Source organism: Ictidomys tridecemlineatus, chromosome 16 (assembly GCF_052094955.1).
Source record: "Ictidomys tridecemlineatus isolate mIctTri1 chromosome 16, mIctTri1.hap1, whole genome shotgun sequence".
Classification (NCBI taxonomy): Eukaryota; Metazoa; Chordata; class Mammalia; order Rodentia; family Sciuridae; genus Ictidomys; species Ictidomys tridecemlineatus.
This window is the reverse complement of record NC_135492.1, coordinates 37116834-37141658: the sequence shown is the minus strand read 5'-3', so window position 1 is coordinate 37141658 and position 24825 is coordinate 37116834. Positions and strand designations below refer to the sequence as shown.

The following is a 24825-nucleotide window of genomic DNA, read 5'->3' as shown; positions in this document are numbered from 1 at the left end:
AAACATGAGTTCTCAATTTGATTAATTCTAAAACCATCATTATTACCTATAGAAGCCAGGTTTCTGAGGACTTCCAGCATCACATCTCTGTAAAGGTTCTTCTGGGAAGCATCCAGAAAAGCCCACTCCTCCTTGGTGAAGTTCACAGCCACATCCTCAAAGGTCACTGAGATCTGAAATATCCCACAAATGCATAGTGCAGGCCAGGAAAGATTGACAGCATGAGAAATCTGCACTCAACATGCATGATGTTCACATGATTCCCTGGCCTCCTGATTAATTCCATGATTTGGTCCATCAAATCTTTACTGCACTCAATTTCTTACACCCATTCCAACACTAGAAATTGGCTACTCAGAAGGCAAACATCATAGTGATTTATACCCTTCCTTTGGGGAGTTCACAGGAACTAAGACAGGCTCCCAGATCACTCCTAACTTCTTTAATGGTTGCACCTCTATTACATGTCCTAGAAACGTCCTGTGTGGTACAGAGCTAATATAAGCACTTCTGATAGTACTTATCTTTAGAAAAGAAAGGTGATGAGTAGAAAAATGCAGGAATCATGAAACTAAGCATTTGAGAGAGATCCTGTCAACGACAGTGGCTCCCTGTACCTACATGGTTTATATAGGAAACATGGTATTTACTGATGTCTTGTTTCCTCTGAAAGTCTATTGTTCCATACTTAAAGAAATGCCTAGAACCAGCGCCCACTCCCACCCTCTGGGCATGGGGTCACTAAGGAGATTCCTTCATAAACAACATTTACACAACATTTCACACAGGTGGTCACAATGTGTTAACTGGAGATTGAGCTCATTCTGTGTGATTACACTAAGAACAACTAGAAGTTTGCAGGTGCTTTACTCCAAAACAAATTTAGTCAACTAGGTTACTATTAAATGACCAACACAAACATGAGTTCTCTATCTGACTAATTTAATTTATTTATTAATAAACACAACAATTTGATAGTTTCTTGTGGTTAGTGTCAAAGCAGAATGGGGTAAGTGGAAAGATGGCACGTGTCTTAGAAATAACTCAATGAGGACTTGGAAGATGGCAACGGATGGAGTGCATCACCCCCGTGTACCGCGACACTGTGCGGGTGAATGACGAGTTAGAACGGCCAAAAGCTATCTTGTTAGGAATTTCCAGCAAAATTGGGGTGCACCAAAACCTAGAGGAAGGATTTCCATCGCCCGAGGATCGGTTACTGGGGCTCAACCGCAGGCAATTTGTTCACACAGAGACTCAAGCTGCTTATTCAGCGACTTGCAGCGCTGCTAGAGACTGCGGCGCTCACCGGGAAACAGCGAGCTAGCAACGCACAGAGATAAGGCGCTGCTGATTCTGCGGGCTTCTTCTGGCTGTGCCCTCACTGTGCTCAGTGCCCTCACTGTGCTCAGTGCTGAATTCTGGGTTTGAGACAGGGGAAGGAAGCAGTCCAGTCCTGTCCTCCACACTGGTCAGACCACCGAGGAAGCCAGCGGCCACCATCTTGGAGAGCTGACGTCACCATTGCCAATTTTCGACTGATCGCATCTCATTTTGTGATAGAACAGGTCTGTGACATTAAAACCATTTTCCATATTTCATACAGCAGAGAAATCACATAAAATCTCTCCCCGGCTTTCTGGGGGCGTGATTAACAGAGTGAATCTGAGTAGCGTGTGGGGGAAAGGCAAAGGCACCTGACCTCCAACTTCTCCCTCCCACCAGCGGCGAAAACAAAACCTGTTTCGCCAGCTCTAGGAGGAGGGGCTATTGGAGGAAATCAAAACAATAAGGTGCCGGTTCCCAACAGCCGCACTCCATGTCCAGGAAACTGCAGGCACAGAGTGTAGTTTGCACTGCCGAGAGGTACCACACGGGGATAGACCTGGCTGACAGGAGAAGCCAGGTGACTAGAAACCAGGAATTAACCTAAGCTAACAGGTTTTGAGAGACACCAGTGGGGGGAGGAGGGAGAGGTCTCACACAGACTGTTTCCTATAGCCAGAGGACAAAATCTTGGCCCCAAAAGCACAGCACCACCTATTAGAAGTGAAGAAAATAGAAGCCTAACAGTGTCACTTTTTCTTTTAATTTTTTTAAATTTTTTTTTAATTTTCTTTTTTTTCTTTTCTACAATTATACTATTATTTTTTTAAATGTAATTTCTATTTTACTGCATTTTATTATTTTTTATTATCATATCCTTTTCTTTTCTATTCTTTTCTCTTTCTTTCCTCTTTCCCTCTGTCTTTCTTGGTTTGCTTCCTTACTTTTTCCCCATCTTTCCTCATAAGCATGACCACGCAGATTATGTACAACTTACTAAATGAAAATAGATGAATCCTACGAAACAGTCCATAGTCTGACTAAGCCCTTAACTACCCCCATGTACTCCTGTCTATTCTCTTGTTAATATCCGCCTGCATTTGAGCAACCCCCCAAAGAAGCTAACATATACTAACCTCCATACCATCAAAGCACCCGACCTCATCATAAAGTCCTACGTTCAAACCTCAATTCTATACATGCCATCAAATTCTGTAGTCCTCTAATGAAACTAATGAATTTACCTTAAGCACAATTAAACCCAACATCTCTGAACATTGTCTCCCAACACAAAGGAGAGATATTGGAACTATGAAAACCAAAACAAATTTAAAGAAGAAAACAGAAACACAGCAGTCAAACAGAGTTGGAAAGCAACGTGAGCACCATGAAAAAATAAGGGAAAAAAGGACTACAAACAATGCAGGAAAGTTTAAATTCACAGGAGAACCTAGAGGCTTCAGAAAAATGGACAGAGAAAGAACTCAAGGCATACCTAACTCAGATGGAACAGAATCTTAGAGAAGACTTTAGACAGCAAGTCCAAACAATGAAAGTATACTTTGAAAATGAATTAAATAGGCAAATTCAAATGGCAAAGAATGACCTATACTAGGAGATAGAGATTTTTTTTAAAAATCAAACAGTAATCCTAGAAATGCAGGAAACCATAAACCAAATTAAAAACTCAAACGAGAATATTACAAATAGACTAGAGCAAATAGAAGTCAGAACATCAGACACTGAAGACAAAGTGTATCAACTTCAGAAGAATATAGTCAACACAGAAAGGATGCTAAAAAATCACCAGCAATCTATCCAAGAAATATGGGATGTTATAAAAAAGAAACAAACTTGAGAGTCATCGGGATAGAAGAAGGTATTCAGATTCAAACCAAAGGAATGAACAACTTATTAAATGAAAGAATCCTAGAAAACTTCCCAGATATGAAAGATGGAATGGATTGCCAAATCCTGGAAGCCTACAGGACCCCAAGCATACAAAACCCTAATAGATCAACTCCAAGACACATAATTATGAAGATAGCCAACACAGAACAAGGAGAGAATATTAAAAGCTACGAGAGAAAGAAGGTAGATTACATTCAGGGGTAAATCAATTAGGTTAACAGCTGATTTCTCATCACAGACGTTGAAAGCAACAAGATCATGAAACAATGTATTTCAAATGCTGAAAAATAATGGATTTCAACTAAAAATACTGTATCCAACAAATTTAAGCTTCAGATTTGACAATGAAATTAAAATATTTCATGATAAACAAAAGTTAAAAGAATTCGCAGCCAGAAAACAAGCACTGCAAGGCATTCTGAGCAAAACACTACAAGAAGAGAAATTGAAAACAACACCCAAAACTAACATTGGGAGGTAACCCAGTAAAAAGAAGAACAAAAAATAAAACCAAAAACGAAAAACGAGCCATATTAAAATAAATACATAAATAAGCATGTCTGGAAGTACAAACAATATATCAATAGTAACCTTAAACGTTAACGGCTTAAATTCACAAATCAAGAGACAAAGGCTAGTAACCTGGATTAAAAAAAAGAATCCAACAATATGCTGCCTTCAGGAGACTCATATGATAGGAAAAGACATACACAGGCTGAGGGCGAAAGGTTGGGAAAAATCATACCACTCACATGGTCCTCGGAAGCAAGCAGGAGTGGCCATACTCATATCGAATAAAATCAACTTCAAACCTAAGTTAATCAAAAGAGATAAAGAAGGCCACTATATACTGTTAAAAGAAACCATCCACCAACAAGACATAACAATTATCAATATGTATGCACCAAACAATGGTGCAGCAACGTTCGTAAAACAAACTCTCCTCGAGTTCAAGAGTCAAATGGACCACAACACAATAATTATCAGTGACTTCGACACACCACTCTCTCCTTTAATCAGATCCACCAGACAAAAGCTGAATAAAGAAACTGTAGAACTCAATAACACAATTAATAACCTAGACTTAACCGAAATATATAGAATATATCAACCATCATCAAGTGGATACACGTTCTTCTCAGCGGCACATGGATCCTTCTCAAAGATAGACCATATATTATGCCATAGGGCAACTCTTAGTAAATATAAAGGGCTGGAGATAATACCATGCATCTTATCTGATCATAATGAAATGAAACTGGAAATCAATGATAAAAGAAGGAAGGAAAAATCCTGCATCACATGGAAAATGAACAATATGTTACTGAATGATCAATGGGTTACAGAAGACGTAAAGGAGGAAATCAAAAAATTCTTAGAAATAAATGAAAATACAGACACAACATATCGGAATCTATCGGACACAATGAAAGTAGTTCTAAGGGGGAAATTCATTGCCTGGAGTTCATTCCTAAAAAAAAGAAAAAACCAACAAATAAATGAACTCACAATTCATCTCAAAACCCTAGAAAAGGAAGAGCAAAACATACAGCAAATATAGCACAAGGCAAGAAATAATTAAAATCAGAAAGGAAATCAACGAAATTGAAACAAAAAAAACATTGAAAAAATTGATAAAACTAAAAGTTGGTTCTTTGAAAAAATAAATAAGATCGACAGACCATTTGCCATGCTAACGAAGAGAAGAAGAGAGAGAACTCAAATTACCAACATATGGGATGAAAAAGGCAATATCAAAACAGATACTACAGAAATATAGAAGATAATTAGAAATTATTTTGAAAACCTATATTCCAATAAAATAGAAGATAGTGAAGATATCGATAAATTTCTTAAGTCATATGACTTGCCCAGATAGAGTCAGGAAGATACACACAATTGAAACAGACCAATGACAAAGGAGGAAATAGAAGAAGCCATCAAAAGACTACCAACCAAGAAAAGCCCTGGAACAGATGGATATACAGCGGAGTTTTACAAAACCTTCAAAGAAGAATTAATACCAATACTTTTCAAGTTATTTCAAGAAACAGAAAAAGAAGATCTTCCAAATTCATTGTATGAGACCAACATCACCCTGATACTGAAATCAGACAAAGATACTTCAAAGAAAGAAAACTACAGACCTATATCTCTAATGAACCTAGATGCAAAAATCCTCAATAAAATCCTGGCAAATCGAATACAAAAGCATATCAAAAAAATTGTGCACCATGATCAAGTAGGATTCATCCCTGGGATGCAAGGCTGGTTCAATATACGGAAATCAATAAATGTTATTCACCACATCAATAGACTTAAAGAACCACATGATCATCTCGATAGATGCAGAAAAAGCATTCGACAAAGTACAACATCCCTTTATGTTCAAAATACTAGAAAAACTAGGGATAACAGGATCTTACCTCAACATCGTAAAAGCTATATATGCTAAACCTCAGGCTAGTATTATTCTGAATGGAGAAAACCTGAAGGCATTCCCTCTAAAATCTGGAACAAGAAAGGGATGCCCTCTCTCACCACTTCTATTCAATATAGTTCTCAAAACACTGGCCAAAGCAATTAGACAGACGAAAGAAATTAAAGGCATAAAAATAGGAAAAGAAGAACTTAAATTATCACTATTTGTGGATGATATGATAATATATCTAACAGACCCAACAGGGTCTACAAAGAAACTACTAGAGTTAATAAATGAATTCAGCAAATATAAAATCAACACGCATAAATCAAAGGCATTCCTGTATATCAGCGCCAAATCTTCTGAAATGGAAATGCAGACAACCACCCCATTCACAATATCCTTAAAAAAAAAAACACTTGGGAATCAACCTAACAAAAGAGGTGAAAGATTTATACAATGAAAACTACAGAACCCTAAAGACAGAAATCAAAGAAGACCTTAGAAGATGGAAAAATATACCCTGTTCATGGATATGAAGAACTAACATCATCAAAATGGAAATATTACCCAAAGTTCTCTATAGGTTCAATGCAATGCCAATCAAAATCCCAAGGGCATTTCTTGTAGAAATAGATAAAGCAATTATGAAATTCATATGGAAAAACAAAAGACCCAGAATAGCAAAAGCAATTCTAAGCAGGAAGTGTGAGTCAGGCGGTATAGCGATACCAGAGATCGAACTATACTACAGAGCAATAGTAACAAAAACAGCATGGTACTAGTACCAAAACAGGCGGGTGGACGAATGGTACAGAACAGAGGACACAGAGACCAATCCACAAAATTACAACTATCTTATATTTGATAAAGGGGCTAAAAGCATGCAATGGAGGAAGGATAGCATCTTCAACAAATGGTGCTGGGAAACTCAAAAAAATTAACAATAAGAAAACAAATAAGGGCTGGGGATGTGGCTCAAGTGGTATTGCGCTGGCCTGGAGTGCATGCGGCCCGGATTCCACCCTCAGCACCACATACAAAACAAAAATGTTGTGTCCGCCGAGAACTAAAATAAATACATATTAAAAATCCTCTCTCTCTTTCTCTCTCTCTCTCTCTCTCTCTCTCTCTCTCTCAAAAAAAAAAAAAAAAACACAACAACAACAACAAAAAATAACCCAATCAACAAATGGGCCAAAGACCTGAACAGACACTTCTCAGAGGAGGACATACAATCAATCAACAAGTACATGAAAAACTGCTCACCATCTCTAGCAGTCAGAGAAATGCAAATGAAAACCACCCTAAGATACCATCTCACTCCAGTAAGATTGGCAGCCATTATGAAGTCAAGCAACAACAAGTGCTGGTGAGGATGTGGGGAAAGGGTACACTTGTACATTGCTGGTGGGACTGCAAATTGGTGCAGCCAATTTGGAAAGCTGTATGAAGATTCCGGGAAAGCTGGAAATGGAACCACCATTTGACCCAGCTATTGCCCTTCTCGGACTATTCCCTGAAGACCTTAAAAGTGCATACTACAGGGATACTACCACATCGATGTTCATAGCAGCACAATTCACAATGGCTAGACTTTGGAACCAACCCAGTTGCCCTTCAATAGATGAATGGATTTTTTAAAAAATGGGGCATTTATACAAAATGGAGTATTTCACAGCACTAAAAAATGACAAAATCATGGAATTTGAGGGGAAATGGATGGCATTAGAGCAGATTATGCTAAGTGAAGCTAGCCAATCCCTAAAAAACAAATGCCAAATGTATTCTTTGATATAAAGAGCTATAAAGAGAGCAACTAAGAACAGAGCAGGGAGGAAGAGCAGGAGGAAAAGACTAACATTAAACAGAGACATGAGGTGGGAGGGAAGGGAGAGAAAAGGGAAATTGCATGGAAATGGAAGGAGACCCTCATTGTTATACAAAATTACATATAAGAGGTTGTGAGGGGAATGGGAAAAAAAACAAGGAGAGAAATGAATTGTAGTAGATGGGGTAGAGAGAGAAGACGGGAGGGGATGGGAGGGGGGATAGAAGAGGATAGGAAAGGTAGCAGAATACAGCAGTCACTAATATGGCATCAAGTTAAAACGTGGATGTGTAACCGATGTGATTCTGCAGTCTGTAATTGGGATAAAAATGGGAGTTCATAACCCACTTGAATCTAATTTATATAATACGTATGTCAAGAGTTTTGTAATGTTTTGAACAACCAATAAAAAAAATGAGAAAAAAAAACAAAGAAAGAACTCAATGACATAAAAATGTCACCATGGCCTGGAGATGTGGCTCAAGCGGTGGGGCGCTCACCTGGCAGGCATGTGGCCCCTGTTCGATCCTCAGCACCACATACAAACAAAGATTTTGTGTCTGCCAAATACTGAAAAATAAATATTTAAAAAATTCTCTTCTCTCTCTCTCTTTAAAAAAAAAAAAAAAAGTCACCTTGTCCAAACAACAGCCTTACAAAGTTTTATAACTCTCAAAACAATCATCTTAATAAACAGCAGGCACTACTTTTCTAAGTCTCACAGCAACAATGAATATCCAATGATTGTCAAACTCTTCTTAACAGCAGCCAATTCACTACCATAATATACATTCATGAGACACATACCAATGTTCTGCTCAAGGACATTTTGATCAAGGGTGGGCCACATTTGCAAGGGTTGTCTCTTGTGAAAGAGATTCATCGTGCCTGTAGCAATGGTGGTGCAAACAAACCTAAGGCAGAAGCTCTTCCACAGTGTGGTAAACAACAAGTTTGTAGCCCAGAATTCTGAACTATCCCACACTGTCTCTGTGTGAAAGAGGCCACCATTCACATCTGTAAGCATGCTATGATGTCTGCACAGTGAAGGAACAGACAAAAAGAAAATGTCCCTGCCACTTACACAGAAGCATACTCAAGAACTGAAACCATACAGAACCACCCCAAACAATGAAGAACCCACAATTACCCTCAGAGACATCAGCCCAACTCTGTCAGGACAATGATGCAGACAGGAGGGCTTCATGGACCTTCAACCAAACGGGAAGCACACTGAGGTTTCAGGGTCACAGCAACACTCCACAGGACACAAACCACACCCCTACAAGTGCACCTCCAGTGAAATCCCATGCATGCTCAAAGAACATGAGAGCTAAAGCAGAAATCAGATGAGAAGAAGCTGAAAAGCCTCCAGGGAAGGGGACATGAAACACAGGGCTCTGAACAGACACAGGACAAAGAGGTGACTCAAGAGAAAAGGTGACCATTTTGAAAGAAAAAAATGTAAAAGTCCATCATAGGAAATTCATAGAGAACACCAGAGGTGGCCATGTAGTGGTGTCTAAGTCATCCAACACACATTTCAGAAAAGAACAGCTAAAAGCAACCAATGAAACTGCCGCTTCAGAAAACCAGAGAAAGAAGAGCAAGGTAAACCTAAATTGACCACAGGTAGGTTGCTGCAGTCTGGCTGGGCACAATTCAGGAGCCACTTGTCAAAGGAAACAAACTTCATTTTTAGAACCACACAGGCCAAACAAAAAAGCTCCTCAGGAAAAACCTTCAGAGCCCAACTGCCACCACCACCTTCCCACAAGCCTCTCCACCTCCCCCACTCCTCCTGCTCTTGAGGCCAATTGGCTGGGTCACGTGGGTGGAGCCAAAAAAGTTCCCCAATGAGCAGCTCCATAGTCTGAAAGGGCAGGGAAACAGCCCAATGAGCATCACCGCAGAGGAGCCAATCAGCTAGAAGTTGCTGGGGCTGCTGTGAGCCAATCATCAGCTGGCAGCTGGAAGTTTGCTGGGGCCCCTTCGGCTGTGGCTCTCAACATCCCCCCCCCTCTGTTTAAACAACAAGCATGTGGCTTAGGGACCGTGCCTGCCTTAGGTTGTCCAATAGGACATATGGTCCTTACCCGTTATCTTAGGTTGGTACCATTGCAATTGGATCTTACACGTCACTGACTACTGGTCCAATATACAGCCACACCTGTGGATAGGTCTTTGTACCAGTGGGGGGGGGTGAGGTTCTTTGCCTCACCTTTGTTGGCCCCCAAATTTTAGCTGAATGATCATGACAAGCAGAAGGGAGGAAGATACACCAAGCCAATTGACGGCTCCTTTTGGAAAAATTGTACCACCAATGACATCATCAGCAAAAATACCCCAATGCTACCACAAGTCCCTGCACCAACAGATAGTTCACAATCCATACAGGTGAGTTCACAATGCATACAAGTGATACATAGTCCAGGCAAGTTCTGCAAGCAGTTCAGTGATGGCTATTGCAGAAGCTGTAGATTGGTTTTATCTTTGTCTTCACCGGCACTGGGATGAAGATAGGAATTCTGGCAATAATGGCTAAAGAAAACATTATGTAACTTTCCAGAAGGCACTAAAAGAAAACAATTTTCTTAACAATTTACATTATCTTGAAGAGAATTATTAAATATCATGGAAAAAAAAAGGTGAAAGTAAACAAACAAATCTGTTAAGCTCCTTTTTTGTTCACATATTAAAACAATCCTCAACAGTTGTTTACCCAATTTAAAATAAACCATTTAAATCACGTGAAAAAAAAATATTTGGATCCATTTTTTCAGGAGCGCTCATCATATATGATATATGGACATACGTACATACAAACATACAACATAAAACACAAGTGTGCACACAACACATAACAAGTAAAGGCCTTATAACTTTTTACAGGTGAAATCTCCATTGCAATGTTTAAAAACTCTATAGTCAAAAAATAGAACTGATCAGCAAAACATTAACCTAGGTCTGTATGAGCTCAAAAAACAAAATAGAACTTCATGATGAGGGAGGGCAATAATAAAATAGATATTGAAAAAAGCATCCTGGTTCTGTCAAAGATGTAAGGGTAGCCAAATTGGAGTTCTGGATATCAGCTGTTATGAATTTGAGCCAAATCATCTTCTTTTTGGTCTTTAGAAATCGCTTTACTTAGGGCTGGGGATGTGGCTCAAGTGGTAGCGCGCTCGCCTGGCATGTGTGCAGCCCGGGTTCGATCCTCAGCACCACATACAAAAACGAAAGATGTTATGTCCGCCGAGAACTAAAAAATAAATATTAAAAAATTCTCTCTCACTCTCTCTCTAAAAAAAAAAAGAAATCACTTTAGTTAATCTCTCTGGAATCCAAATCGTCTGCTGTTCTCCCTGTGGAAACACATAAACAGACCCCCGGACTCCAGACAATTACTGGGTCAGGACCTTTCCATTGTCCTGTTAGAATATCCTTCCAAGGTCCCTTGGGCTTATGTACATTTTTTTGGACACATATGTCTTTCTGCAGCACTAAGCCCTAATGAATCCAAATTTTAAAAGTTTAGAGTAAAAAGGGTTATTTTAAGTTTAACTTTGGGGAATATATACCCCTTCCCAATTCCTTCTTTTTGCTTTAATAAGTACATTTTAATAGTTTGATGAGCTCTTTCAACTATGCCTTGTCCCTGTGGATTATATGGGATTCCTGTTATATGAGTAATGCCAAATGATGAGCAAAATTGTTTAAAAGGGGTAGAAGTATAACCAGGGGCATTATCTGTTTTTAACTGTTTAGGAACACCCACAGTGGTAATATTTTGTAAGCAATGAGCTATAACATCTTTAGTTTTTTCTCCGGCATGAAGGGAGCCCATCAAAAATCCGGAAGAAGTATCAACTGTAACATGCAAATATTTTAATTTTCCAAATTCTGGCAAGTGTGTGACATCCATCTGCCAAATATGGTTAGGTATCAGTCCTCTAGGATTGACTCCAAGATTAACTTGTGGTGAAAAGGTCACACCATTTTGACACTGTTTTATTATTTGTCTAGCTTATTCCTTAGTTATTTTAAAACGCTTTTGTAAAATATTAGCATTGACATGGAACTTTTTATGAAAATTTGTAGCTTCTTCTAGTGTAGGGAAAATATGTATGTCATGTGTAGTTTTATCTGCTAAATCATTGCCCAAACTAAGGGCTCCAGGCAATCCTGTATGTGCCCTGATATGTCCTATAAAGAATGGATCTTTTCTGTCCCAGATTAGACTTTGTATACTGGAAAGCAACGAGAAAACAGTAGAGGAAGGGGAAATCCTACCAGCGTCTTCAAGGGATACTATAGCATTAACTATATACTGACTATCGGAAAATAAATTAAATACAGAACCTTTAAACATCACAAAAGCTTGTAATACTGCATTAAGCTCTACCTTTTCAGCTGATTGTTTGGGAACTAAAAATGAAAAGTTTGATCAGGTGTAACTATTGCTGCTGTACCATTATTTGACCCATCAGTGAATATATTTGGAGCATTCATGATAGGTGTTTTTCTTGTCATTTTTCGAAAAATTACAGGATGCGATGACCAAAAAGACAATAAAAGATTAGATGGTAAGTGGTTATCAAATGAAACATTAGATTTGCACATGATTATTGCCCAAGTATTTAGCTCATTAGCTAACTCATCAATTTGATTCATAGTATATGGAGTAATAATTTTATTGGAAGAAATTCCAAACACTCCCTTTGCTGCTTTTATTCCCTTGAGTATTAATTGTCCTACAGCCTCAGGATACCTAGTAAGAATAGTGTTAGGAGAATAAGATAAATGTATCCATAATAATGGACCTTCTTGCCAAAATACTCCTGTAGGAATATTTTTTGTTGGTAGTACAATAAATAATAAAGGCAAACATATCAATTCTATCCAAATGCATATTTTCCATATATGTTTCAATGATTTTTAATGCCTTTCTTGCTTCAGGCGTTAACATTTGGAGTGAATTTGGATCTGGTGGACCTTTTAGGATATCAAATAAAGGTCCCAACTCTCCTGTTGGAATACCTAGATAAGTCCTTATCTAATTTATGTCTCTTAATAACTTTTGAAAGTCATTAAGTGATTTGAGTTGATCTACTCGTATTTGAATTTTTGGTGGACGGACCATGGTTGAGGATAACAGAACTCCTAAATAATTAATTTGAAAATTTAATTGTACTTTATCTATTGCTATCTCTAGATTATAATATTTTAATAAGTTTGTGAGTGTGGCATAACATTCTAGCAATGTGTTTTTAGCTTTGTGTGCTATTAATACATCATCCATATAGTGAAATATTTGTAGTTCAGGATTTTGATTTCTAAGTGGCTGGATTACTTTGTTAACATAAATTTGACACATAGTTGGGCTGTTAGCCATCCCTTGAGGGAGTACTTTTCATTCATATCTCTGATCAGGACCTTCATGATTCAGTGCAGGGATAGTAAATGCAAAACGTGGACTATCCTCAGGATGAATTGAAATTGAAAAAAAAACAATCTTTAATATCTATAACTAAAACATACCAAGTTTTTGGCAAAGCAGACATTTGAGGAATCCCCGATTGAGCAGGTTCCATAATAACCGTCTCATTATTCATGGCTCTTAAATCTTGCAATAATCTCCATTTACCAGATTTCTTTTTATTGACAAAAATGGAAGTATTATGGGGAGATACAGAAGTTGGTACATGTCCTTCCGCTAATTGTTGTTTGACCAGATCATGGGCTGCTTGTATCTTTTCTTTAGTCAGGGGCCTCTGAGGAACCCATAATGGTCTTTCTGATTTCCAAGTAATTTTTATTGTCTCAGTGGCCCTTTCTGAAAATCCAACCCATGTCTGTCCGTTCCTTGATCTTTTTGTATTGGTGCTGCTATACCTTGTTCTTGTTTTTCTAATCTTTTTCCTTTCCTAAAACCTTGTGTAGTCATAATAGTGGGTGCATTTTGGTTGATGTTATTTGCTAATGTCAAACCTAATTGATCTAGGACATCTCGTCCCCATAAATTTACGGGAAGATGATCCAATACATATGGCTGTAAAGTTCCTTCACATCCTTCAGGATCCTTCCAATCTAATACCATTGCACTTCTATGGGGATTAGTCGCCACTCCCAGGCCTCGAAGCGTTTCAGTGGCTTGTTGTAATGGCCAATGTTTTGGCCATTCTTGATGAGAGATAATGCTAAGGTCTGCACCTGTATCCAGTAGCCCATTAAATTCATGTCCTTGAATATTTAGTTTTAGCATTGGGCGAGAATCTAAATTTAAAGACAGCATAGCCCAATCTACACCTGTGGAGCCTAATCCCTTGAAACCTCTTTCTACAACATGACTGGAAAATTTATCATGTAGGCTGGGTATTATTAGTAACTGTGCTATTCTATCTCCTGGTGAAATTACTGATATACCCTTTGGAGAACTAGCTATAATTTTTATTTCACCTTCATAATCGGGATCAATTACCCCAAGACTTACCATAAATCCTTTTAGAGTAGAAGAGCTGTGTCCCAATAATAAGCCTACTGTTCCTTGGGGAAGAGGTCCTTTCACCCCTGTTAGTACTGATCTGGCGGAGGCGCAGATGTCCAACCCTGCGCTCCCTCTGGTTTGTCTGATGAGGGATCTGATGGACAATGTGTCTTGGGCACTACCCTGATGGGGTTGCTGGGTTCCTCCAGTGCTCCGTATATTTGTGGTCTTGGGCCCCGGAGCATTGGGCCCCCCTGTCCATTTTTTGGCAATGGAGCCCAATGCCTTTCTCCATGATATCGTGGATAAACACCTGGTCCTTGTTCTTTTTTGATAATCGAGTACCCTCTATGGTGGTTTGAGAACGGCATTCGTTAGCCCAATGTTTCCCTCTACGGCATCATGGGCAAATACCCGGTATTCTACTCCTTTGATACCTAGTTTTGTTAAACCCTCCTCCTATGGGGCAATTCCTTTTAAAATGTCCTGTTTGTTCACAATTGTAGCATGTTCTTGGCCTGGCATCTAAAGCCTGTTTCACTGCAGCTGCCATGACTTGCCCTTGTTCATTAATGTCTCTACATAATTTAATATATGTGTTTAAATCTTCATGTTTCCATGGTCTAATGACTTCTCTGCACCAATGATTCGCTTGCTCATAAGCCAGTTGTTTTATTCATCAATAAAATGAATTGTTCTGTATTCCCAAAAACTCTGGTAGCTGTTTGAATAAGCCTATCTACAAATTCAGCATAAGATTCATTAGCTCCTTGTATTACTTTAGATAATTGACCTTGTAAACCTCCATGCCCTTGTAATGTCTTCCATGCCCTAACCGCATCTGCAGCAATTTGTGCATATACACCAGGATCATATGCAATTTGTTGCTGCTGATCCTTATAAGGTCCCTTTCCTAACAACATATCTAGATTTCTCTGAGGATAACCAGCTGCTGCATTTCGCCTAGCCGTCTCCTTGCCAAATTCCTCATTGGCAACCTTCCGTAACAAGTATTGTCCTCTATTTAGCACAGCTTCACAGATATTAGCCCAATCTGCTGGCGTCATGTTCAAGTTGGTAATGGATTCGACCAAGCTTACAGTGAAGGGTGCTTGAGGACCATAGGTTGTTACAGCCTCTTTTAACTGCTTCACTTTTTTGAAATTTAAAACATGGTGAATTCGCTGCCCTCCTGCCACAAATACAGAGCATATTTGAGAATCTGTCTCAGGATCCCAACTATCTACTGCGGAGGTTGGGGGCCTCCCAGCATATGGAGGTGGCCTTGTTGGTTAGACACTTACGTCCTCTGGTGATAGAAAAGTGTTAGTAGCAGTCTCCTGTTGTAACTTTCCCCCTGACGGCTTTTTCTGCTTTACACTTTCTTTCTCTGACTAGCTTAAGAGGCCTTTGGACTAAGCAAACCACCTACAAACATCCACAATGGCAATATGCCAACTGGCCGAGTCCCTGGGCTTTTCTTTTCTATTCTTTTTAAATCTTCACCATGATGGTTCCATTGTGATATATTCAACAACTCCTCCTTAAAAAGCCATGGGCTACATTTTTGTATTGTATCAACGTATGCCCTGACTGCTCTTCATTTTACTGGGATGCCTCCTTCCTCTAACAATTTACTTAACACTCTTTCGGTTTGTTTTTTACTAGTTTCTGATCCCATATTTCTACTATACTACAACCCAACAAGATAACGCCAAACAAAACCGAGATAGAATGAAATAAAAATAGAACAACAAAAAATCATTATAGCCTTTCTATCCTCCTGAAATGTGCATCTGTCCTTTCTCCCTATCTGTTCCTCAGACGTAAATAGTTTTTCCTCACATGTGAGCGGTTTTTCATCCGTCTCACTCATCTCCAAGGACAGGCAACTTCAAACAAAAGTGAAGCAAAACAAAAGAAGAATCTTAAAATGGCTACCCATCCTCTCACCCTGCCCACAGGGGCAAGCAATTTACCTTATCACTTACCCTCAGTCGTTCCCCGTGCAGCCCACAAAATGCCACAGTCTGGCTGGGCACAATTCAGGAGCCACTTGTCAAAAGAAACAAACTTTATTTTTAGAACCACACACGCCAAACAAAAAAGCTCTTCAGGAAAAACCTTCAGAGCCCAACTGCCACCACCGGCTTCCACAAGCCTCTCAACCTCCCCCACTCCTCCTGCTCTTAGGGCGATTGGCTGGGTCACATGGGTGGAGCCAAAAAAGTCCCGCAATGAGCAGCTCCGTGGTCTGAAAGCACGGGGAAACAGCCCAATGAGCATCACCGCAGAGGAGCCAATCAGCTAGAAGTTGCTGGGGCCGCTGTGAGCCAATCATCAGCCGGCAGCTGGAAGTTTGCTGGGGCCCCTTCGACTGTGGCTCTCAACAGTAGGTAACAGAGAAAGTGTTGATGAAACCACAATCAGGAAATTCGCAGTCTGCAAAATCAAGTTCTTCATGAACATCAGCATCACTGATTAACTAACAAAAGGCTAAGAATACACAGGACAGGGACTGGGGTTGTGGCTCAGTGGAAGAGTGCTTGCCTAGTGCTTGGGAGAAACTGGGTTCAATCCTCACTGCCACATAAATAGAAAGAAAGAAAAAGTGTAAAATATACAATAATATTAAAGAAAAAAACAACAAGGACTGAAAACCTTCTAACACATTTAAAAGTGTCATCATCAACAATTCATTGGGACTTCAGATTATCATAAATGTGCTTGACACAAATTAGACAACTTACAGAAACTGGACCATTTCTTTGAGAGAGACAATCTCCTACAACTTACACACAAGGGGAAATACATAAAACAGATGAGCCCATGGCTGCTGAGAAAAACAGACTCAATAAATAATTACTTCCCAAAAAGGCAAGGCAAGGCTCTGACATCTTAAACAGGCTTCCATGAGACACATAAGATCTACCACCAGTTTTCTACTTTTTTTCCAGAAAATAAAAGCTGAGTTAACACCTCCTAAGTCTTCCTGAGGCATAAGTTACCATATTATCCAAATTAAATAGATGATGAAAAGTATTAAATAGAAAACAATGAATGATGCTCATAATCATAAATGCAAAATTTAATCATAAATGCAAAAAAAATGTACAATTAAGTCATCACACTCCAGGTGTCTATGCAAATGATGTGAAAATTATGGGCACAGGAACCCTCACTGCAGTGACTACAGCAGCCATATCCACAACTGCCCAAAGCTACATGCAAGGAAGATGCACCATTCAATACTGAATGGACAAGCTGAAGAGCATCACCCAGAAAATGAGCTCTGCAGCCTGAAAAGATACAGCACCCTTAAAGGCAGACTGGTAAGTGAGAGAAGCCAGTTTGAAATGGCCAAGTGCAGTAAGATCCCAAGTCAAGAACATTCTGAAAAAGACAACATTATAGATGCACTAGCAGAACTGATGGGTGACAGGGACTTAGGGGGCAGAGAGGGAGGAAGGAATGAGGAGGAGTGATGAATGGGTGGAACACTGGATTCCCAGAGCAGTGAAACTCTTCTGTATGACATTACCTTGTATAAGACGTGAAACACACAATCACATCACACACACGAGGAGCCCTAAGGTAAAGGATGAACTTTGGCTTATCATAAGATGTTGCTTCATCCATTCTCTTTATCCAATGTTCAACACTGGTTTAGTAACTAACAAACACCCTACACCAATGCAATATGTTGAAAACAGTGGAGACTATCAGCTGGAGAGAAGGGGTATTTGATACTATGTGTAATGGCACATTTAATTGTTACATTGATTGGGTTAAAGGATGCCAATAATTAATGAGTTTCTGGGTGTGTCCATGAGGGTGTGTATATGGGAAAGTGAGCCAAACTGGAGAACGTCCTTAAGCTAGGCAGGACCATCCAATAGGACGGTGTCTTGGGTGGAACAAAATTCTTCACTCTCCCAAAGTGGACTCTGCCAGTGATTCTCTAGTGAGTTTCCAGAATCTCTGGTCTGGTCTAGGGCAGCACCATTGATCCCCCTTGTTCTGAGGCTTCGGCCTCTGGGACTCTGCAGCTAGTACTTCTCAAGCTCTCCAGCCTGCAGATGGCCAATGTGGACATCCACCTTCGGGTCAAGTAGGCCAATCTAATGACTCCCCTTTGATAATCACACTTCCTCTTGATACTTTTCCTCTAGAGAACACTGACTAAAACTATGTAAGCCTAAAATTGCTCATGAAAACAAAGTTTATCTAATAAAGAAGTAAATAAACTATCAAGCCATGAAGTTTTAAAAATGTATACATAAGAAACAATATTATATGCTAAATACCTTTTTCATGATAATGCAAAAATAAAGCAAAGAGGAAGAGTCATAGTTACAAATTTCAAAAGTATGAACAAAAGCAAGAAAACTGATTTTCAATACTATTTGCATCTGGAAAGAAATTGGATGATAAGTCTTCAAAACTCACTCCAACTACTGGTGTAGTGGTGTGCACCTGTAATATCAGCCACTAGGGAGGTCAAGGCAGGGAAATGGCAAAAGTTTGAGGCCTGTCTCAGCAACAGAGCAAGACACTCAGAAATTTAGTGAGACTGGTCTTTATCAAAAATAAAAACGGGGTCTGGGACTGTAGCTGAGTGGCAGACCACTTGCTAACATGTGTGAGGCACTGGGTATGATCCTCAGCACCACAGAAAAATAAATAAAATAAAGGTATTCTATCCATCTACAACTATACAAAATATAAAAAAATAAAAAAGAAAGAAATAAGGGCTGAGGATGTGCTCAGTGGACGAGTGCCTGTAGGTTTTTTCTCCAGCAAAACACCTGCCCACCTCCAGAACGCTGCTCAGAAATTGAAATTCATTTCTGGGAGATCACTAAGCATGAGCAAGTCCATGGCATCAATTCCCAGCACTCAACGAGGAAGCAAATAAATAAACAACAGTCTACAATACGAATTCTCTTGAGCGGGAGAGTAGCTTGGTAAACTACATGTAGTGAGAGATAAAAATGATTATAATACAAAAGGTACACAATTAGAGGCATAAAAACACAACAAAATCAGTGGAAAGACACCACACTTTCTCACAAAGAAGACTGAACGTTCCCATGATCTAAACTCTCTGAAAAAACACTGAGTGTTTCAGTAAATTCTGTGAAATTTAGGGCACGGTCTACTGTAGTTTGGAGGTAAACTTAAGAAAAACTACATCTAAAAATGGAAATAGGAGGGTTGGGATTCTGGCTCAGCAGTAGAGTGCTTGCCTAGCACATGAGAGGCCCTAGGTTTGATCCTCAGCACCACATAAAAATAAATAAATAGGTATTGTGTCCAACTAAAGCAACAACAAAAAACACTTTTCAAAAAATTGGAAACAGTAAACTGTGTCTAAGACCAAGGAAAATGTTGTACAGGACAGAGAGAATAGAGAGAGCATTTATGTTACTCCCAAGTTTCATAAGCTAAAAGGCCAGCTCCCAAAGGGGTGGCCCTATGAGGAGGCATTTGGAAGGAAACAGGAATTAGGTGACATGATGAGGGGATCAACACCCTTATTTAGACACATGGGTCTCTCCTTTGCAGAAAACAGGTGTCATTTACTCTTTCACTGATACTCAGTGATTAAATGATTACAGTTGGGTATTCAAGGCATTGCCAAAATTGTCCTTAAAAATTACAATGAAGACGGGTGTGATGGTGCACACCTGTAACCCCAGCGGCCCTAGATGATGTAGCAAGACTCTGTCTCAAAACAAAGAATCTAAAAGGGGCTGGTGGTTAAGCACCTCTGGGTTCCATTTCTGATAACAAAAAACCACACAGTTAACATGAACCTGCCAAGGTCAGACAACAACGGTGAAAAACTGTCGTCCTTCGTCAAATTCATCACCTTGTGAAGAACAAATACTAGTTTTCATGAAATCACATTCATAACTTTGTCCACCACTATTTTTGTAGAATTGGACTCAAATTCTGCAGCAATAATGCAAGACAGAGTTTCTCTGTATCTTACGTGGTATTTAGGAATCCAGGGTTGGATTTCAATTTGAAACCACTGAAAAGACAAATCTGAATCTTACAAACTTTCTACACATACTCAGGGGTAGCAAAAGGTAAATTAGGCAATTAGATGTTTTCTTTTTCTTTTTTTCTTTCTTGTTTGATGCCCCCGAGATTAAACCCAGAGATATTTTACTACTGAGCCACATCCCCAGTCATTTTTATATTTTATTTTGAGACGCCGTCTCACCAGGTTGCATAAGGCCTTGCTAAGTTGCTAAGGCTGTCCTCAAATTTGCAACACTCCTGTCTCAGCCTCTGGAGCAGGAAGGATCACAGGTGTGCACCACTGTATCTGGCTGTAAGCTGGGATTTTTAACAACAACAAAAAAAAAAGGTGGATTTTAATCCGCCTCTCTCTTGCCTCTTTAATAATAGTCCATCCCATTTGGCTCTGAATACATAAACCTGGGCCTCAGATAAGTGAGTGCATCATTTCAAAGTGATACACAGAAAGCTTTGGTGCTGAGGGAGCACAGATGTGTCAGGCTCAAGGGGCAGGGAAGGTCCCTGACAGCGGGGACCTGCTTCCTCCTGGTCTTGCTCATGGAAAGCATCCAGGATCACCCTCCCAGGCACCTGGACCATGACTCCAGTCTATGAGGCTTTTCAGGTCTGCACAGCTCTGCACTGGGGTGGGTGGTCCTTATGCTAAAGGACAGGTTTTGCTCCTTCACACCATGAGAGACTAAAAGGGCAGGAGTCACTGCTCACCTGGCCCCTCAGCACCAGCATCAACAGGCTGAGTGTTCGCCTGTCTCCAGGGAATGGGAACAGAGTTTGGGGAAAACAAGGTCCCAAGGAATTAGCTGTTTAGATGAGGCCTTTTCCAGGAGATTCCTCAGCCCAGGGCCCCCAGCAGCTTCCCTGAGAGGCTGCACCCCACACCTCAGGCTGCCCTCTGGGAGCAGCTGACCCAGGGCCTGAAATTCTGTTCACCCTGCAAGGCACAGGGCAGCTGTGGGCACTCTGTGACAGCTCCAGGAGAGAACAGTGGCTGAGGACATGGGACTCTGGGAGGTGTCCAAAGGGAACCTCTGCCCAAGAAATCTGACATGGTGCCTACACCTAAGGAAGATAAAAGAAAAAGCACAAGATATTTTTTTTTTTTTTAAAGAGAGAGTGAGAGAGGAGAGAGAGAGAGAGAGAATTTTTAATATTTATTTTTTAGTTCTCGGCGGACACAACATCTTTGTTGGTATGTGGTGCTGAGGATCGAACCCGGGCCGCACGCATGCCAGGCGAGTGAGCGCGCTACCGCTTGAGCCACATCCCCAGCCCCAAACCACAAGATTTTTACAGCTGTGAACTCAAGTTCTCTATACAGTTGCATCTACATCAAAAAACCTTCAGAGTACTTGACTTTAGCTAACTAGACCACCATGAGGGTGGAAAGGCAGGGTTCTGTATGGAGAGTAACATTATCTCGGGCTATCTTAAGCCCTTTAATAGCCAATCATCTTAATTTCTGTATCAGACCACAATCTCAAAACTTCTCAAAATATATTCACTAACCTGACCAGACGTCTCTAAAATCTATCAAAGCTCAGAATGCAATAACAGACATACAGAAGAAATTTTCTTTACTTTTTTTCTGTACCCCACCAATCTGATGTTCCTACCAATGCAATTGGTTAATGCAGTGATACACAGTTTCTTTTATAAAAGTTCATGGAGGCCAGGCAAAGTGGCACACAACTGTAATCTCAACAGCTTGAGAGGCTAAGATAAGAGGATTGCTAAATTCAAAGCCAGACTCAGCAACTTAGTGAGACCATCAGGAACTTAGTGAGATCATGTCAGAAAATACAATATAAAAAGGGCTTGGAATGTGGCTCAGTGTTTAAGTGCCCCTGGGTTCAATCCCTGGTATATTAAAAAGGGGAAAAAAAGAAAGAAAAAAAATGAAAGAAAGAAAGAAAATAAAGAAGAAAGAAAGAGAGAGAGAAGTGATGTAATATCTTCCAGAAAGGACACACACATCATTCATGGTAACTTGAATCCATGTTCCTTAGTATGATAATTAATATTTGGGTTAAAATGAACTATTTTCTGTAGCTGGGGTTGTCGATGCCTTTAATCCCAACAGATTGGGAAGCTGAGGCAGGAGGATCACAACTTTCAGCCAGGGCTGGGCACCATAGCCAGATCCTTTCTGAAAATCATACTGAAAAGAGCTGGGGATGAAGGACAGTCAAGGAATCAGACATTATTGTAGTGGCATCCAATTTTTTCACAAAAAAAAAAAAATTAACTGGGTTTCTCCAGAAATCTTCACCATGGCTAATTTGAGGACTATCAACAAAAGAGTATCCACAAAAAAGTTCAGTGTAGATAAACTTCCTATTTTGTGTTGCCCTATTTTAGTGGGCTGCTAGTCTGGAAGAAATCAGCACTCCTGGGCTGGGGATGTGGCTCAAGCGGTAGCTCGCCTGGCATGCGTGCAGCCCGGGTTCGATCCTCAGCACCACATACAAACAAAGATGTTGTATATTTATATTTAATATAAATTCTGCCGAGAATTAAATAGTAAATATTAAAAAAATTCTCTCTCTAAACCAAAAATTTAAAAAAAAAAAAAAAAAAGAAAGAAATCAGCACTCCAGGTGCTGGACTCCCCGTTACTAGTTTTTTACACACTTGTATCCAGTACAGTAGTTTGTAGAAATGTGCAAACAAGGCCTCTGGCCTTGAGCTGGGCTTCACAGACAAGTCACCAACTGGGCTCCATGGTAACAGCTGGTGGGGGAGGAAAGAAAGGGGAGAAGAAGCTCTTCCCTCCTCAGGTGCTGTCCTTGAAGGGTTAACTTGGTCAGAATAGAGAAAGAAAAACCTACTTTTATGTGTGTGATGTGACAACTTGACTATGGTGACTCCACTTTGTGAACTCAGCCATGACACTCAAAAAGCTCATGACTGGGGCCGTTTGGATTCTTTTGTTCATGAAAATTCCCCCAAGAACACAGAGTGATCTATGGGGCCTACTGGAGACTAACTGACCACAACGTTCAGGCTTGCTTACGTTGACTGAACCCCCAAACTTCCCTTTTGTAGTTTTTGTGCTTAAATATGGAGCCAACTGAAGGCAGGGGCACCACTCTGACCATCTCATTCTTTCGAGAGCACAGTGTCTGCCACTGGCCAGCAATAAAGGCTTAACTGGAATGAGACTGTGTGGTCTGAGAGTTATTTGGGGGTCCCGCTATTACAATGTGAACTTCTGAACCCCTCCCCTTACATGCTGGGTATAAAATTCTGAAACCACCTGAACTCGGGGTTCAGGGGATGGATGGATTGATTACAGCAAAAACAGTGCCCTCTGAGACTGGCTGCAGACAGATAAAACTGTTTCCAGCTACCTTCAGTGCCTTGCCTCCTTTGTCCCTACATCGTTATTACCCCGTGTGCTTACCTAACTACAGGACTGGTGTGACTCTACATCATGGAGGATCAGAAAAAGGAGCACTTATACTCTATTGATGTAGCCCAGAATTCCATATCCCTGGGATCTACAAACAACCCCCTTATTCCCTTTAAAGCAGTTATTCTGACCAAACACAAGGCAGTGTTAAGTGCTCATTCTTTCCCCTCAAGGATAATATTCACAAATAGAAAACAAATGCTTTCAAAAGTGTTCTTCTTGCCAGGGACATTGGCACAGGCCTGTAACCCCAGTTAAGCGGGAGGCTGAAGCAGGAGGATCACAAATTGGAGGCCAGCCCAGACTTCCAACACAAGGGGAAGGGAGGAAGGGAGGGGGGAAGGGAGGGGGAGGAGGGGAAGGAAGATTGATTGATTCTTTCCACTATTTCACTAAGCGATAATGACAATTAGCAGACGGTGTCTATTTGAAACGAGTGGGAAGAAGAATGTCTGGCCGAGCTGTGAGGTGGAGGGAGGTGGCCTTTTAGAAGGCAGGAGGCGCCTGCAATTTGGAGGACGTCCACTGGGTGGAGCTCCACTGGGAGAAGGAAGCTGCATTTGTGGCCCTGCTTCCTACACGTTGGGAAAAGTGAGTGCGGGCCACAGGTAGGGAGCAAAGGGGACACCTGGGACCTGAGCCTCCCTTCCAAACCCAGGGAACCAGGGGACGGGGCCCAGGGCCACCCGACAGCGGCGACTCCGCGCCACTCGGCAGCTCGCCCGCCCGCCGGGCCCCAAGGCAGGTGCTGACCGCCTACCTTCAGCGAACTCACCATTTTCTGCTTCTCTGGTGACCTGGCGTCCTCTGGAGGAACCTCCGCGCACCCGAGATCCCCGAGAACACGGCAGCGCAGTCACTGGGTCCCTGGAGCAGAGAACACGGGGCCTGGAGCAGGAGTAGCCCAGTCGGTGAGGAAGAAAAGCCCGCGAGCTTGCGGAAGCCCGCCCTTCCCCTCCCTCTGCGCACTGATTGGACAGTTCCCCCCAGCGACCCGGATGGATGGCCTCCAGGCACGCCTCTGGATTGTGACTGACAGCTAACAGCATCCAATCACTGGCTGAAATTGGGTAGAGTGACAGATCCTTGGCCCCAGCCCTTTGCAGGAGGAGCTTCCCGCCTGTGCTGGGAGCTAATCCAGGTGGGAAGCCTTGGCTTAGCCTCTGGGACAGAGGTGGCACCTGGCGCTGAGCTGGGCTTCAGCCATAGAGTGCTTTGCGAGCATGGCGAGGCCCTGGGTTTAACCTCCACACAAAAGCAAAGCACAGCTTCTCCAGGAGGATGAGGCTGGAGGAGCCTAAGGTCAGGTCAGCATCTGCAAACAGTGAGACCCTGTCTACAAATAAAATGAAAAGGTGGGGATGGAGCTCAGAGGACGGGGT

At 41.0% G+C, this 24825-nt stretch overlaps 1 protein-coding gene across 1 annotated transcript in view; it reads right to left on the bottom strand.

The window, feature by feature from the left end:
- LOC144371544 (uncharacterized) overlaps positions 1-24397 on the bottom strand; it is a 30015-nt gene extending 5618 nt beyond the window's left edge. The window contains exons 1-2 of the mRNA XM_078033921.1: positions 24219-24397; positions 47-173 (exon numbers count right to left, since the gene is read on the bottom strand). Coding sequence (XP_077890047.1) covers positions 47-173; positions 24219-24221 — 130 coding nt within the window. The 5' untranslated portion in view covers positions 24222-24397. The remainder of the gene's footprint in view (positions 1-46; positions 174-24218) is intronic.
- Between the last annotated feature and the right edge of the window lie 428 nt (positions 24398-24825).